The 16268-nt window shown below is 44.9% G+C and overlaps 1 protein-coding gene across 2 annotated transcripts in view; it reads right to left on the bottom strand.

The window, feature by feature from the left end:
- Positions 1-16268, bottom strand: part of NPLOC4 (nuclear protein localization 4 homolog (S. cerevisiae)) — a 61677-nt gene that overhangs the window by 38192 nt on the left and 7217 nt on the right. For both annotated transcript variants that reach the window (XM_008568827.1, XM_008568826.1), the window contains exons 3-6: positions 6803-6979; positions 4841-4889; positions 4004-4098; positions 1513-1636 (exon numbers count right to left, since the gene is read on the bottom strand). In XM_008568827.1, coding sequence (XP_008567049.1) covers positions 1513-1636; positions 4004-4098; positions 4841-4889; positions 6803-6924 — 390 coding nt within the window. In that variant the 5' untranslated portion in view covers positions 6925-6979. The remainder of the gene's footprint in view (positions 1-1512; positions 1637-4003; positions 4099-4840; positions 4890-6802; positions 6980-16268) is intronic.

Raw genomic sequence — 16268 nt, 5'->3', positions numbered from 1 at the left:
TAATCTCACTGTGACTTAACCTAAAATGCAAGTTTTTACAATCTCTAGGGCAAAAAATGGTAGTTTTCAAGAAGGAACAAAAGAACAGAAGGAGGAAGGGTTGGTTTCCAAACAGCCTGGGGGGCCACAGCACTTTCTCTGTGGAACTGGACATGGGTGGGCAGGCGTAAGGGGGGGCTGTGGCACAGCAGCAAGAGCAGGAAAGGTCACAACATCTCCTGGTTTCCAAACAGCCTGGGGGGCCACAGCACTTTCTCTGTGGAACTGGACATGGGTGGGCAGGAGTAAGGGGGGGCTGTGGCACAGCAGCAAGAGCAGGAAAGGTCACAACATCTCCTTCTGAGCTGAGTTCTCCTTGTAACCTGGCTTGGGTAGGTGCCCTGAGCTGGGCCCAGGAAGGCTCCGTTACCAACCTCCAGAGCCACAGTTTCTTAAAGTCAAAGCCACAAACACCAAGCACTTTAAACACCAAGAATATTCCGCTTCCATAGGAGCCAAAAGAGCAGAACACCAAAGGCTCCCACTCAACGCATGCAAGAGCTGGGAATCTCACAAATTACGTCTTCAATGTATCATTCTCACAAAAGGGTTAATCAATCAATCAAAAAATACCAGAAAGGCTGGGAGGCTTGGCCTCCCCTGGGGCTGCCACCACGGCTGGTTACTCTGTGCTTTCACCTCAAAGCTCTGCCAAGCAGAGCTCCCACGCGGGAGAAGAAGCTGTCAGTGAGCGCCTCAAATTTGCCGTGCTGGCCAGTGGAAGAGTTTGTGGTGGCAGAAGAGTGTGCTCCACGTTCTAATTTCCAGGCTAAAGCCACTCTCGAGGGTGGCTCCACCAGGCATGTGGAGAAAATCACATGCAGCACTGGTCGAACAACACTCATTCGGGACAGGTGAAGGGCTGCTGTGGGTGTGGCCTTGTCGTCACTCACCAGCGACGACTAGACAGAAAAGTTCTGGAAAAGGTCCAGAAGCACACGGAGTCGACACGGCTACATTCCACCCTTTTATCCCAGATCTTTGAGACCCTGTCTTAGATGGAGAAAGTGGAGTGCCTGACGTGCACCCTCGGTCCTCTGGAGCCTCATGGCAGTACCCCTTTCCTTTATGTTCCTCTTCCGAACCATTAACGAGTAGAATAAAAAGAGTGAAACAGTTCCCTTCCCTACTGTCATGAGGTTTGGGGCAGGAAGTCACGGGTGCAGAAGGAAGGCGGAGGCAGCTTTAGGCCCCTGCCTAGCAAGTATCTAGCTTCCCCCTCTTCTACTACTTAACTTAAAACTTGAGATACAATTTCAGCTAAAAAGTTTATTTCTCAGTCAAAACTTGTTTCCCCTCAACCCTGTCCCTAAAGAAGAAATAAAATCACAGGTACATAACCAAAAACAAAAACAAAACAGAGAATCTGCTATGAGTAATACACTGCTAGCTCCTTTCCAAGGAAAAGCTCTTCTGGAAATTTCCATCTCTCAGCCATGAAAACAAATGTAGACGACACAAGGACCGTCTCACCTGTCTGTTCAGCGTGATGGCACTTGGCTGGCACTTAGTACAGATTCCATTTGGCCAGGGAAGGTGACCCTCGCACCCTGATTTAATCTTGCAACTGATGTTCTCCAGGGCAACAAACTTCCCCCTGAATAAGAAGAGAAGCAACTTAATTAAACATTACAAAGGTGAAAAGTTTAGCGGGAGACTGGGAATAACTATGTTAAATATCTTACACCTCCTGAATAGTGTTCCAACAGGCCAAGCATGAGGTAGGCAGCAGCAGGGAAAATGTACTAAAAGTTATTCTAATGGAAGTTCTATCTAAAGTTCTAGCACATTCAAAAAGCTAGCTTCTGTCCCCTATATTTACACTGTATAGGAACACACAAATATTTTCCTATATAAATACAGTTTCTACTTTTACCATGAAGGTTTTCAAAAATACTGTAGAATACCTACTGATCAAACCTGTGCCACTTAGAGGAAATGAGGTTCTTGTAAGTTTCATTAATTTATCAGTAACTTTAAGGCTGGCCAGTTAGCTCAGCTGGTTAGAGTACCTCCTTGTAACACCAAGGTCAAGGGTTCAGATCCCTGTATCAGCCAGCCATCCAAACCCCCTCCAAAAAAAAAGGATATCAGCAACTTTGACATTAGCCCAGTATTAACACATTTGTAAAGATTCTTATTCATAGGAAAAACCTGATTAGGATACATAATAAAGATTTCCCCACTCTTTTAGCTAAAATAAAAACTATTGTTAGAAGACAAACAAGAAGCTGCTGGACTTGGGGTGAATCTATATCAGTGACTTGTTTTCTCATTCATGAAATAGTCCAATAATTACATTTTCTTTTCTTCTTTTTTCCAGCTTTACTGCAGTATAAGTGACAAAAAACTGTACACATTTAAGGTGCACAACATGACATTTCCACGTGCATGCGTGCTGTGGAATGGCTGAACTGAGCTGATTAGCACATGCATACTGCAGTATAAGTGACAAAAAACTGTACACATTTAAGGTGCACAACATGACATTTCCACGTACATGCGTGCTGTGGAATGGCTGAACTGAGCTGATTAGCACATGCACCACCTTACACACTCGCCATGTGGGGTGAGCCATTTCATTTTCACAAGCCAGTGGTGCACTGGTAACACAGCAGCTAGGTCACGACAACTCTGTCGCCAAGTCTGCATGTTTTTTGGGGGGTTTTTTTGTCCTTTTTGAGACCGGCCGCACCGCGCTCAGCCAGTGAGCGCTGTGAGCGCACCGGTCATCCCCATATAGGATCCGAACCCGCGGCGGGAGCGCTGCTGCGCTCCCAGCGCTGCACTCTCCTGAGTGCGCCACGGGCTTGGCCCTGCATGTTAATGACATCTACAAACGTGCCCCCATGGGACACTATGTTCTCTCACCTAGACAAAGGCTGACCGAGTTCCTTCCACCACAGTAAATCTCCACTCACGGCTGAGTCTAGAGAGTCCCGCAGCTTCCCCATTCACAAGCAAGAGAGAGTTTATGGTGGGTTTTTTCTCCTGGTCTAACATTTTTAAAAAGTTGTTTTAGGATGTCAATGGGCCGTCAGAGGAAAGCTACCATCAGGTGAACGTGACATTCTTCACAAACGCTGCTGACATGGCTCAGCCACCACCGCCTCTTGTGGCATGGGCAGGAGTTACAGAACAATGGCTCAAGCCTGTTACCTTCCGGTCAGGTACACATGAAACAGACAGGGGCCGCATACAGACCAGCAGGCAATGTATTTTAAAAGAAACCAAGGGCCGAGCCTGTGGCGCACTCGGGAGAGTGCAGTGCTGGGAGCGTAGAGACGCTCCCGCCGCGGGTTCGGATCCTATATAGGACTGGCCGGTGCGTGTGCTCACTGGCTGAGCGCGGTGTGGGTGACACCACACCAGGGGTTGCGTTCCCCTTACCGGTCACGAAAAAGACAAAAAAAAAAAAAGAAAGAAACAAAAATGCTCTCGGTTCACCCCTTTCTGGCCACTGTACCACCTGCACACAGGAGCCAAGAGAAGGCTGCCTGCACTAGCTGAAGGTGTAGACCACAACTGCGGTGGCACCATTAGCCCAACCTACAACAGCACCGCTGCTTCAGCCTGGCACAGCTGCGAAAACTAAGCTGATAAAGAGGCAGGGCTCAAGGGAAAGTGCGAGAGAGGAGGTTATTACGGTGTGGCCGTTCTTTCTAAAAAGCAGGGGACGAGCTCAGATGTTGATTCCCCCAGGCGCTACGAGCGAGGGGAAGGTCAGTGCCAGCATGCATCGCCAGCCCCAGGCTCTGAGCTCTGCGATGTGCAGCAGGGTGTCTGTCACAGTCTCTACTCATCTATTTCTTTTCTAGAATCAGGACAAAATTCGTGTATTCCAACGCTTTGTGTCCCACTCTTGTCTGCGCTTTTTGCATTCACATGCCCAGTGGCTATAAGCAACAACTGCCAGATCCAGCAACAAGAATTCATGCACACCAGGATACGGCAAGGTACTTACTTGTCGGCCCCTCCGGTCAGCTTTCGGATGTAGGCATGGAAGGACATATGCTTCACGGGAGGCTCAAGATGGTTCAGGTAGTCTTCATCGAATGGCTGCCAAAACACACAGAGTAAGTGAGTATGGTCACGCACCTGCCAGGGCACAGGGAGAATGGCATGCAGCATGGCCTCGACAAGCCAGGGCCACAGAGAGCATGCAGGAAAATGGGTGCTGAGTTCTCACTTATTGTTCTAGGTCAGAGCCAAATTCTTCTCTGTATACCAGTTACCTTTTAAAGATTAAAATGAATCTCTATTAAATACAAAAAACTCAAAGTCAAATACGTTTCAGGAAAATTCTGCAAAACAAAAAGCCACAAGAGGATCTTCTGAAGAAAATCGGGTTGGCCTTGCTGCTGTAAATTTAGTGTTAACCAGTTACCAGTCAGCATTATTATGGTAACTCTCAATCTCATCGGGACACATCAGTAGAGGAGATGTGAGATTCAAGGCAAAGTAAATCAAAACAGTGATGAGCAGGAAACTGACAGGCCCAGCTCTGTGTCCGATCTTAAAAGAAGTATCCAGGGAGCCCACTGTAAGTGCTCCTCTTTGTCACAGCAATACAAATGCTTGAGCCATTCATAATCCACCAAGAAGGTCACTCCCATAAATAAAGGCTCATCCTCTCTGTGCAGCTTGCACTAGTGGGAATAAAAGGCCCAGGGCAATAAATAGATAAGTTCTTTTAAACCACCACAACCAAATGCAGGGACTTAGAGAAAGTACTCAGACAGCTCTGTCTATCAGCAGCCCATCTTGCCGGCCTGGGCGCTCACTCTGCAAAGATTCTCACCTCTAGAGGGACGCAGTGCACACATTTCCCCAGCGGGCCGTGGCGGCATCTGAGGAGAGCAAAGGGCAGAAGAAAGGCACAGCTGTAAGTATGTTTACTTTTCTGTTGCTGCCCCCCAATATTTCTTTTTTTTTTTTTTGTCTTTTTCCGTGTCTGGCAGCGGATCGCCACCCTCAGTGTCGCCCCCGTACCGGACCGGGACCGGCAACAGGATGGCAACCCTCGGTGTTGCTCCCGCGCCTCGCTCAGCCAGTGAGCGGCCGGTCTGTATGTGGGATCCGAACCCTCGGCGGGAGTGCCGCCGCACTTCCCAAGCGGTGCACTATCGCAGTGCGCCACCGGGCCGGCCCCTGCCCCCCAATATTTCTGACATTTAAAATGTACATTGTGCATTAGCAAAGTGCTTCCCTATCCATGTGCAATTATATTCCACTGGCATGTGGATGAACATTTTACTTTAATAGTTTAGTATTTATTTTGCTATGTATAGAAAAAAACTGACCAGCACTCAAACCTGTGATTTCATGGACATTAACTGCTTAAAATGACACTAACTACAAATAAAAGCGAATGTACTTGAAGTCAATTTAAATGAAAATGTTAATAGTAACAAAGCTGGTACATGAACACGGCAAAAACCCTGAGAGTGGAGCATAAATAACCCAACTTTTGAAAACACCCATTCATGCACCTTTTGGGAAAAAGTATAATAAAGGATGCTTGGCCATGTGAGTTTCGGACAGTTGCAGCCACGGAAGCTCAACCCGTACAATATAAAGGAGAGGTGTGCTTAGCTGATGAGGGCAGTGGGGGGTGGACAGCCAAGATACAGTCCCTCCGGGGCTCAATGAGATCCCTCTCGATGAGGTCAGAATGCTTAGATGCATGTGAGTTCTACCCTTCCGAGCAGAGACGCCCTCCTATGTCTCCTAATAGGCAGGCTCTCATCAATGATAGGTCAGAACTCACACACACACACACACACACACTCTCTCTCTCACTCTCGCTCTCTCTCTCTCTCTCTCTCTAAAAGACTCTAATGAAGCCGTGAAGCCTCAGTCTGTGCAAGGGAGCAAGCACTCGGTCCCTGGGCGGAAATGCAAACAGACGAGACTCGCGGGCTAATCGCTCTGGCTATGAGGTGGCTCCATGCCAACTGCAGCTGAGCACCATTTGTGGCTCTTTAATCTAAGACATAAAAGTTGCTAATGCAGCATTTGGAATCCCAATATCTCAATGTCAGCATCCCGTCACATTTACAGAGTGATGCAGTTAAAAAAAAGACTCCACCGCAGAGACAAACAACCTTTGCTCAGATAATTTCACATTACTGAGTGTAAATTCAGATGTTTCTAATCAGTTTCTTTAAAAAGAATTGCAAAAAATCTAAAATAAACAAAAAAATCTAAATAAACAAAATAAAATACACATGCGTGAGCATTCTGTATCAGCGTCGGTGGAAAGTGAGTATTCAAAGGGCAGCATCTTCTGGAAATGACGCTCACTACGGGGATGGCAGAACACACTAGTATAAATTGTCAAAGTCATCCTACCACTATTAAAGGAGAAAATCTTAACAAGCACCTTGCACTCGCAGACACCCCTCCCTTCTGTTGCCTGTCACTTGCTAAAGCCCCACTCTGCCACCAGAAGAATCCAGTATTTCCAGGGACATCATGGTAAAGACTTGGTTTAAGGTCCCCCAGCTCCCCCGGATACCTTTCAAATCTCTTAGTATCCAAACACTTCAAAGCCTTTGATGTGAAACATATTCTGAGATTCAAACTGATAGAAAGCTAACAACATAACCTGAAGTAAAATTTAATCTGAAAATAGATGGTCAAACTTGAACTTAGATTTCTTCATCAGATACTTATTAAAATGGCACATTATAAATATTTCCCTATACTGACCCATTAAGACCATCACATGTAGGACCCTGGACTCCCATGGAGCACTTACAGCTGTGGGTCTCGGCTTCTGTAAATCTTCCCATCCTGTTTGCTAAGGTACTGATCGATCTCATCTTCCACCACATTGGGAGCTCCAAAGGCCTTTAACCCCAATGTGGTTGACGTCTCCATTTCAGATGAGGGTCCAGCAAGGCTCGAGGGAAACAGGAACAACAAATCGCCATGCCTGTTCAAATGACAAACATTAAGTCAATGCCTTTCTTAACTCCACGACCTGAGCTGCAACAGAATACCAACTTGAATATGTGAATTCTGACATCTGCAAAAAGCAGATGGCAACCACCTTGAAAGTCTGAATAACAAAGTTTTCAATTTTAAGAGAACAGAATTCACTTCTAACATCTGTCCTATATTTCTTGGCATTATAAGGATCAGCAAAAGGTTCTCTGTAATTTAATTTATCTTACAATTTTATTGTAAAATTTCTGATATACGTCGACACGCCTGTTTGATTTTACATAGATGAGTACACGATCACAACATATCTTTGGGTCTTTAGGACAATCGCCCCCTCTCATTCTCTGCTTGGCTCCCACTTTCCTTCTTTCATTCCTTTGCTCTCTATTTGGCTCCTCCCCTCCCCACATTTTATCTACATAGTACATATCTTTCCATTTCTTTCTCTATGTGCACATACGCACAGGTATGCACAGACATGTGTAGGGGTTGGCATTGCCTTACAAAAATGGGATTGCCAGAGACATAATTTTACACCTTGCTTGTCTCATCCAACGACCCCTAACAAAATTCTCCAAATACCACTGGTCCATGTCTAATTACCACATTTAATGGCTGCATAACGCTCCCCAGAGGGGCTGCCTCATCACTCACTTGCACTCCCACACCAAGGAATGTGCACACAGCCTGCCAGTTTCTGCCACCACCACCAGCACCCACCAACACCCACAGTCAGATAATGGCTGCATAACGCTCCCCAGAGGGGCTGCCTCATCACTCACTTGCACTCCCACACCAAGGGATGTGCACACAGCCTGCCAGTTTCTGCCACCACCACCAACACCCACCAACACCCACAGTCAGATGCCCATGCAGCTTTACTTCTATAGGGCAGATTTTCGGGAGTGGCCCTGTTAGACTGAAAAGTTTGCCTTCGCTTCTGAAACTGCTGACCTGCTGCTTTCCAAAAATGCTGCCACAAGTCACATTTCCAACAGCATTAGCCTCGTACCAAAACTGGAAAATGACACAACAAAAAAAGAAAACTACAGTCAATATCCCTAACACATACAAATACAAAATCCTCAACAAAATACTAGCAAACCAAATTCAACAACACAACGAAAAGATCACTCGCCATGGTCAAATGGGATTCATCCCAAGAATGCAAGGATGACTCAGCATACACAAATCAATAAACGTGATACATCACATCAACAGAATGAAAGGACAAAAACCATATGGTCATTTCAATAGACACAGAAAAAGCATTTGATAAAATTCAACACCCTTCATGATGGGGAAAAAAAAAACACTTCACAAATTAGGCACAGAAGGAATATACCTCAACACAATAAAGGCCATATACGACAAACCATCAGCTAACAGCATCCTGATCAGACAAAATTTGAAGGCTTTTCCTCTAAGATAGGAAAAAAACAAGGATGCCCACATTCTCCACTCTTATTAACATAGTACCAGAAGTTCTAGCCAGTGCAATAAGGCAAGAGAAAGCAATAAAAGGCATTCAAACCGGAAAAGAGAAAGTCAAATTATCCCTCTTTGCAGATGACATGATCCTATACACAGAAAACCCTAAAGACTCCACCAAAAATTTTCTAGAACTAATAAATACAGTATAGGGGCAGGATACAAAATCAACACATAAAAACCAATAGCATTCCTATACACCAATAATGAAATATCTGAAGAAGAAATCAAGAAAGTAATCCCATTCACAACAGCTACCAAAAAAATGAAATACCTAGGAGTAAATTTAATCAAGAAGTGAGAGACATCCATGATGAAAAGTATAAAACATTGGTGAAAGAAACTGAGGAAGAAACAAATAAATAGAAAGATATCCCCTATTCACAGACTGGAAGAATTAATACCATCAAAATGTTCATATTACCCAAAGCAGTCTACAGATTCAATGCAATCCCTATCAAAATACCAATTACATCCTTTGCAGAAATAGGAAAAAAAAGATCTTAAAATTTGTACAGAACCACAAAAGACCCCATACAGCCAAATCAATCTTAAACAAAAAGAACAAAGTTGGGGGCATCACAATACCTGACTTCAAAATATGTTATAAAGCAATAATAACCAAAACAGCATGGTACTGGCATATATAACAGACAAACTGACCAAGGGAACAGAATAGAGGGCCCAGAAATAAACCCACATATTTACAGCCAACTGATTTTCCACAAAGGTGCCAAAAACATACATTGGGGAAAGGACCTCTTTAATAAACAATCCTGGGAAATCCGTATATTCACATACAAAAGATTCAAGCTAGACCCCTCTCTCTCACCATATATAAAAATCAACTCAAAACGGTCTGGCTGGTAGCTCTGTTGGTTAGAGTGTGGTGCTGATAACACCAAGGTCTGGGTTTTGATCCCTATACCAGCCAGCAAAAACAAACAAAAAAATCCACTCAAAATGGATTAAAGACCTAAGGTTAAGACCCAAAACTACTAGAAGAAAACACAGGGGAAACGCTACATGAAATGGGAGTGGGCAGTGCTTTTTTGAACAAAACTACAAAGACACAGGAAAATAAAGCAAAAATAGACAAGTGGCACTACCTTAAACTAAAAAGCTTCTGCACAGCAAAGGATAAAATCAACAAAGTGAAGAGACAACCTACAAAATGGGAGAAAGTGTTTGCACACATCAGACAAGGGGATAATATCCAGAATATGTAAGGAATTCAAACAACTCAACAGCAAAAAAACAACCCAATTAAAAAATGGACAAAGGACCTAAATAGACATTTCAAAAGAAGACATACAAATGGCCAACAGACATATGAAAAAATGCTCAACATCACTACTCATCAGGGAAATGCAAATTAAAACCATGAGGAGATAGTCATCTCATTCCAGTTAGAATAGCTGTTATCAACATGACAGAAAACAACAAACGCTGGTGAGGATGTGGAGAAACGGGAGCCCTCCTACATTGCTGGTAAGAGTGTAAATTGGTACAGCCATTGTGGAAAACTGTATGGAGGTTCCTCAGAGAACTAAAAATAGATCTACCTTATGATCCAGCAATCTCTCTACTGGGTACATACCCAAAGGAAATGAAATCAATATATCATAGAAACACCTGTGTTCCCATGTTCACTGTAACACAATAGCCAAGAGACAAAATCAACCTAAACGCCCATCAATGCATGAATGGATTTTTAAAATGGATAAAAAAAAACTGCGGCATATATACACAATGGAATACCATTCAGCTATAAAGTAAAAAAGAAAAGAAAATTAAAGAAATACTGTTATTTGCAGCAACACAGATGGAATTAGAGACTATCATGTTAAGTAAGGAAGGCATAGAAAGACAAATACCACATGGACTCACTCATATGTGGAATCTAAAAAAAAAAAGTGGTTCTCATAGAAGTAGAGAGTAGACTCATGGTCACCGAGGCTGGAAGGGGAATGCAGGCGGGGGAAGGACATGGTGGATGAATGGGCACAAAGCTCTGCTGTCTGCCCTGAGTGAGTCAACATAGAGTACGTGCCTATATCAAAATGACATACTGTACCCCGCAGATATGTACAAATAAACATTAAAATGAAAGAATAAGAGCAGAAGTCAAAAGTACAAAACTGCAAGGACACACGGACATTAAGAGGCTTGGTTGTAGTTCTTCAATAGATCTGTCCTCTCCTCTCTTTTCTTCCATAACTTAGGGGTGATAAAATTGCCAAACTGTAATCAGAGACTTCTGTTTCTAGCAGTGGGTTAGATATTCCTAAACACCCTCCAGCTATAAAATACTTGGCTCAAACACTAAATCAATTTTAACAAACAGACTCTAAAATACACTGCTGAGCTCTAAAGAAAGCCATGGAAATACTCAGTGTTTAAAACCCAGCAGTACATTCAAACAAGAACAGCAAAAGGACACAGAGCTCACAGCTACCCTCTGGGCCAAGGCCACCACCAGGAAGGCAGAGCTATGGGCAATGGGAGCCAAGGCCTTGAGCCTCCTCAGCAGCTTTAGCTGCGGAGCCTGAAACTCCCACATGAAACCAGGCAACTGAAGGACCTCTGAACAGCTGGGAAAAATCCACCAGCTGAAAATAGGAACCATGGAGAAATCCCATCTGCCTCCATCTACTACACAGCAGGAAACAAAAGCCACCTCTGAGGCTCTGTAACCAAAAGCCTGATCTGCCACACATCTAGGGGTGGAACTAGGAACACTCCTTGGCTCAGGAAGCCCCAAAACAGAAATCCCCTTGAAGGATTTGTGGGTCAATAGCACCCCCTTGTGCCAACAGAAGCAAATGCAAGCCTTCTCTGCAGAAAAGCAACTAAATCTAGGTCCTTCGGGACTCCACAAGACCAAGTTTGGCCAATGTAACCTCTCAGAACAAAACAACAAAAACCAAATGTACCCAACAAGCCACCAAGAGCAAGAATGAGCAGAGACAACAATAAACAGACTGCAAGTACTCACATGTTAGAATTATGAGATACATAATATAAACATTTAGCTGGCCAGTTAGCTCAGGTGGTCAGAGAGTGGTGCTGCTAACACCAAGGTCCAGGGTTCTATCTCTATATCGGCCAGCTGCAAAAACAAAACAAAACAAACAAGGAAAAAACAAAAAACAAAACAAAAAAAACACTTTCATGTGTTTCAAGTGACTGACAGGCTACCCAAAATAACCAAGTGGAATTCTGGGAAGTGGGCTGGCATGGGGCACAGAACCAGGGGCTCTTCTCAAAACCCCTGACACAGATGGGCAGACAGCACGCCACACCCATGGACAACGGCGACAACAAAGCCAGGGTAGGAGCACAAGCTGGCGCAGACACACCCCCAGCAGCCACAAGGGGCCCACATGTCCAGTAGGCCTGAGCCAGGGGGCTCCCCACCACAGTGGCTTTCACTGGAGGGCTGGCAGCCGTGAGAGCAGAGCAGACATGGGAAGGAGCCTGGAGCACCATGGCCCTGTAAGCACTCCACACCAACGGCCCACACCAACGGCCGGAAGCACTCCACACCAACGGCCCACACCATCAGAAAGGAAATAAAAAAATATTTAAAAGTTAAAAATGTAACCACTGAAATAACAAAGAGAATGGGGAAGAAGTAATATTTAAAGAGAGAGTCCCTTAGGACTAGCCGTTTAGCTCAGTGGGTAGAGTGCAGCCTTATAACACCAAGGTCACGGGTTCAGATCCCAAAACCAGCCAGCCGCCCCAAAATAAATAAAGAGATAATGGCTAAGAATTTTCCAGCTCTTTTAGGATAGGGCCAACTGCAGGAGCGAAGGCAAAACTGAGCAGGGCAGGGCCACAGGGTGGACAGAGAGAAGGCCCTGGGGGATAGGGAGCTGAGAGAGCTGAGGAAACAGCCCCGCAGCCTCTACCACTCCCCTGACCCACCAGGAGGAAGCCAACAAGTAAGCAGAGACATCCTAATTTTCCCATCCCTGTGTCTTTGAGAACCAGGAGTCTCAGCAAGATATAACAGAGAGGTTAAATAAAATTGGAAATATCAGCACAAACACGAGTTACTTTATCTTCAAACCCAGCTCTGTCCACTGAAGGACCTAGGAACAATGGCCAGCCCACTGGGAATGAGCGCCCTGCCTTTTCTACATGAACCAGACCTCTCAGTAACCAAATCACAGATGAGGGGACACATCTCTTAAAAGTGTCCCAGCTAAGAAATGAAAACTACGTCACAGAATTCGAACAGCACCATCATGTAATCCCCTGTCAATTAACCTAGGCAGAAAACATCAATGGCAGCTTACATCGAAAAAGTGTGAAAAGTGAGAACCAGACACGCTGTGGCTTCTGATGAAAGAGCACACCACCCATGCAGTCCTGCTGAGGGACTGGCCTGAGTCCACCAGGCGTCTGCAGCCTGCTTCCAAGCAGTAGGAAATCCAGGGCCCAGAGGGTCACGTTAAATAGCACCACGAATATGAAATCAGCAAAACTCAGGCAGTAGGAAACTCCACAAGTCAACGGCCAGAGTTCCTCATCAGATAAATTTTAAGGAAAGGAAAAGAAGCTGGCTGGTTAGCTCAGGTGGTTCAGAGCATGGTGCTGGTAACACCAGGGTCCAGGGTTCCATCCCTGTACCAGCCAGTGCCAAAAACTAAAAATAAAAAAGAACCTGAAGATTAAAAGATTAAGACCTACAAAATTTTTTTAAAAGCAAGACCAAACCATCGTGTCTAGGGATAGACACTTGGATAATAAAAGGATAAAGAAATGCAAAGACATGATTACTGTAGAAACCAGAATAGTGGGCACTTTCAGGGAAAAGCTTCTGGGGTGGCCGGGCAACACTCTCTCTTGACCTGGCTGTGTTTGCAGCGGTGTCCACATTAGGATCATCCACCACAACATACACTGTTCTTGGAGGTTTTTGGTACGTGCTCTTTTTTTTTTTTAAAGATGACCGGTAAGGGCATCTTAACCCTTGACTTGGTGTTGTCAGCACCACGCTCTCCCAAGTGAGCTAACCGGCCATCCCTACATAGGGATCCAAACCCGTGGCCTTGGTGTTATCAGCACCGCACTCTCCCAAGTGAGCCACAGGCTGGCCCTGGTACGTGTTCTACTTAGCAACAAAAAGGAAAGGGGAGCACAAAGGCCAAGCGATGGGAGAGAAGCAAGGCTGGCACAGGTGCATGTGAGCAGCCCGGCCACAAGCTGGGGGAAGGCACGTGGGGATCCACAGACTCATTCTGTTTACTTCCATATATGTTTAAAATGTTCCATATTCAAAAGTTTTCTTTAGAATGACCAGCCACATTTGAAAAGAAATCAAACAGAATATTCAAAAATGAAAAATGTATCCACTGAAATAATAGAGAGACTCAGGGAGAAGTAATATTTAAAGAGATAATGGCTACAAATTTTCCAGAAATGATATGCAGGTCTGAAGTTCAGAATCTGCAGATAAAGAAAGCACAATTTACAACCAGATAGGATTAAACAAAGTGTATTAGTCCGTTTCTGTTGCTTAAAATAGAATATGTGAAACTGGGCAATTTATAAAGAAACAAAATTTACTTCTTACAGTTTTAAGGCTGGGAAGTCCACGGCCCAGAGAACATTTTTTTATCTGATAAGGGCCTTCTCCAGAGTCCCATGACAGCGAGGGTATTGCACGGTAAGAAGGTCAAGAGCAAGGCAGAGCTAACCTGCTCACTTGCTCTCCTTCTAAAGCCATCAGAACCACACCCACAACAACCCATTAAAACCACTAACCCATCAACCCATTACTCCATGAATGGACCAACCCATTCATGAGGGCACAGACCTCACAATCCAATCACCTCTTAAAGGCCCCAGCTCCCACCACCATACTGGGGGGTAAGTTCCAATGTGAGCTTGGGGGATGTTCAAACCACAGCACAAACCATGAATCCACACCTGGACAAATCAAACAGAAACTGTAGGACTCCAAGACAACAGATGGTTTTTTCTTTATTTTATTTTATTTTATTTTTTTCCTTTTTGGCTTTTTTCGTGTCCGGCAACGGATCGCAACCCTCAGTGTCGCCCCCGTACCGGACCGGGACCGGCAACGGGATCGCAACCCTTGGCGTCGCGTCCGCACCTCGCTCAGCCAGTGAGCGGGAACCGGTCTGTATGTGGGATCTGAACCCTCGGTAGGAGCGCCGCCGCGCTCCCAAGCGGCACACTGTAGCAGTGTGCCACCGGGCCGGCCCTTTTCTTTATTTTAGCTAACACATTGTAATTGTACATACTTACGGTGTACAATCTGACATTTTGATACATATATATGTTGTATAACAATCAGGTCAGGGTAGTTAACGTATCAAACACCTGATGCATTTATCATTTCTTTGTGGTGAAAATATTCAAAAGCCTCTCCTCCAGACATTATGTAATATACAAAACTTAACTGTTAACCACAGTCACCCTACTGTGCAACACAACACCAGAACTTATCCTTCCTATCTAAGTGCAATTTTGTACCCATTGGCCAGCCTCTCCCTGTTTTCCCTCCTTCCCTCCCCTCCCCAGTCTCCACTGTTCTACTCTCTGCCTCTATAATATCAATCTTTTTTTTTCTTGTTAGATGCCACATATGAGTGAGGTCATGTGGTATTTGTCTTTCCAAACAGAAGATCTTAAAAACAGCCAGAAGGGGAAAAAAATATATATCATCTACACAGGAACAACAATTAGAATTATGATCAAGTGGTAAGCAGCAATAACCGAAGACAGAAGACTGTGGCTAGAAGAAAGGAACCATCATTCTTAAAAACACAGATGAAACAAAGGCATGTTTCAGACAATTCTCAAGTCAGACAATTCTTGAGCAGTGATCGAACTTGGTTCTCAGTCTATATCCACATTGGTTGGTAAGTATTACAACTATTTTTTAAAAGATGCACTAGGCGGCTGAGCCCGTGGCGCACTCGGGACAGTGCGGCACTGGGAGCGCAGCAGCGCTCCCGCCGCGGGTTCGGATCCTATATAGGGATGACCGGTGCGCTCACAGTGCTCACTGGCTGAGCGCGGTGCGACTGGTCTCAAAAAGGACAAAAAAAAAAAAGATGCACTAGGAAAAATAAAAAAAATAAATAAAAGATGCACTAGGATAATTCTGAAAAACACACACCCTAAGTGTACCTCTGGGATTGTTTAAATGTTCCAGTACCAGAGGGATTGGAATAGCTCACAGCACCAGGATTAAACCAACATTACAACTTTTTTGATGGCTTTGCCCCAAGCTGTTTCAATCCGTAGCCTCCCTTTCCTGCATCTAACTATCAGAATAGTTTTAAAAAACATAGCTGTGGCTTGTTCAGTGCTCACCATGTGCAGGTGCTACACAACCACATGAGGAGGCCCTCGTGCCCCTTGCAGACAAGGATATTGAGGCCCAGGGAGGTACAGCCACTTACCCAAGGCACAAAGCCCAGTGAGTGGTAAAGCATGAACCCACACTCATGCACCACTCGTTAGAAATGATTACCAAAGGGCCGAGCCCGTGGCGCACTCGGGAGAGTGCAGCGCTGGGAGGACAGCAGCCCTCCTGCCGCGGGTTTGGATCCTATATAGGGATGACCGGTGCACTCACGGCGCTCACTGGCTGAGCATGGTGTGGCCGGTCTCAAAAAGGACAAAAAAAAAAAAGAAATGATTACCAAGAAACAAAACCCTTTTTTTTTTTTTTGTCTTTTTTGTCTTTTTCCGTGTCCAGCAACGGATCGCAACCCTCAGTGTTGCCCCTGTACCGGACC

This window comes from Galeopterus variegatus, unplaced genomic scaffold (genome assembly GCF_000696425.1).
Source record: "Galeopterus variegatus unplaced genomic scaffold, G_variegatus-3.0.2 Scaffold446, whole genome shotgun sequence".
NCBI lineage: Eukaryota > Metazoa > Chordata > Mammalia > Dermoptera > Cynocephalidae > Galeopterus > Galeopterus variegatus.
The sequence above is the reverse complement of the archived record's forward strand: the minus strand, read 5'-3'. Positions and strand labels throughout refer to the sequence as shown.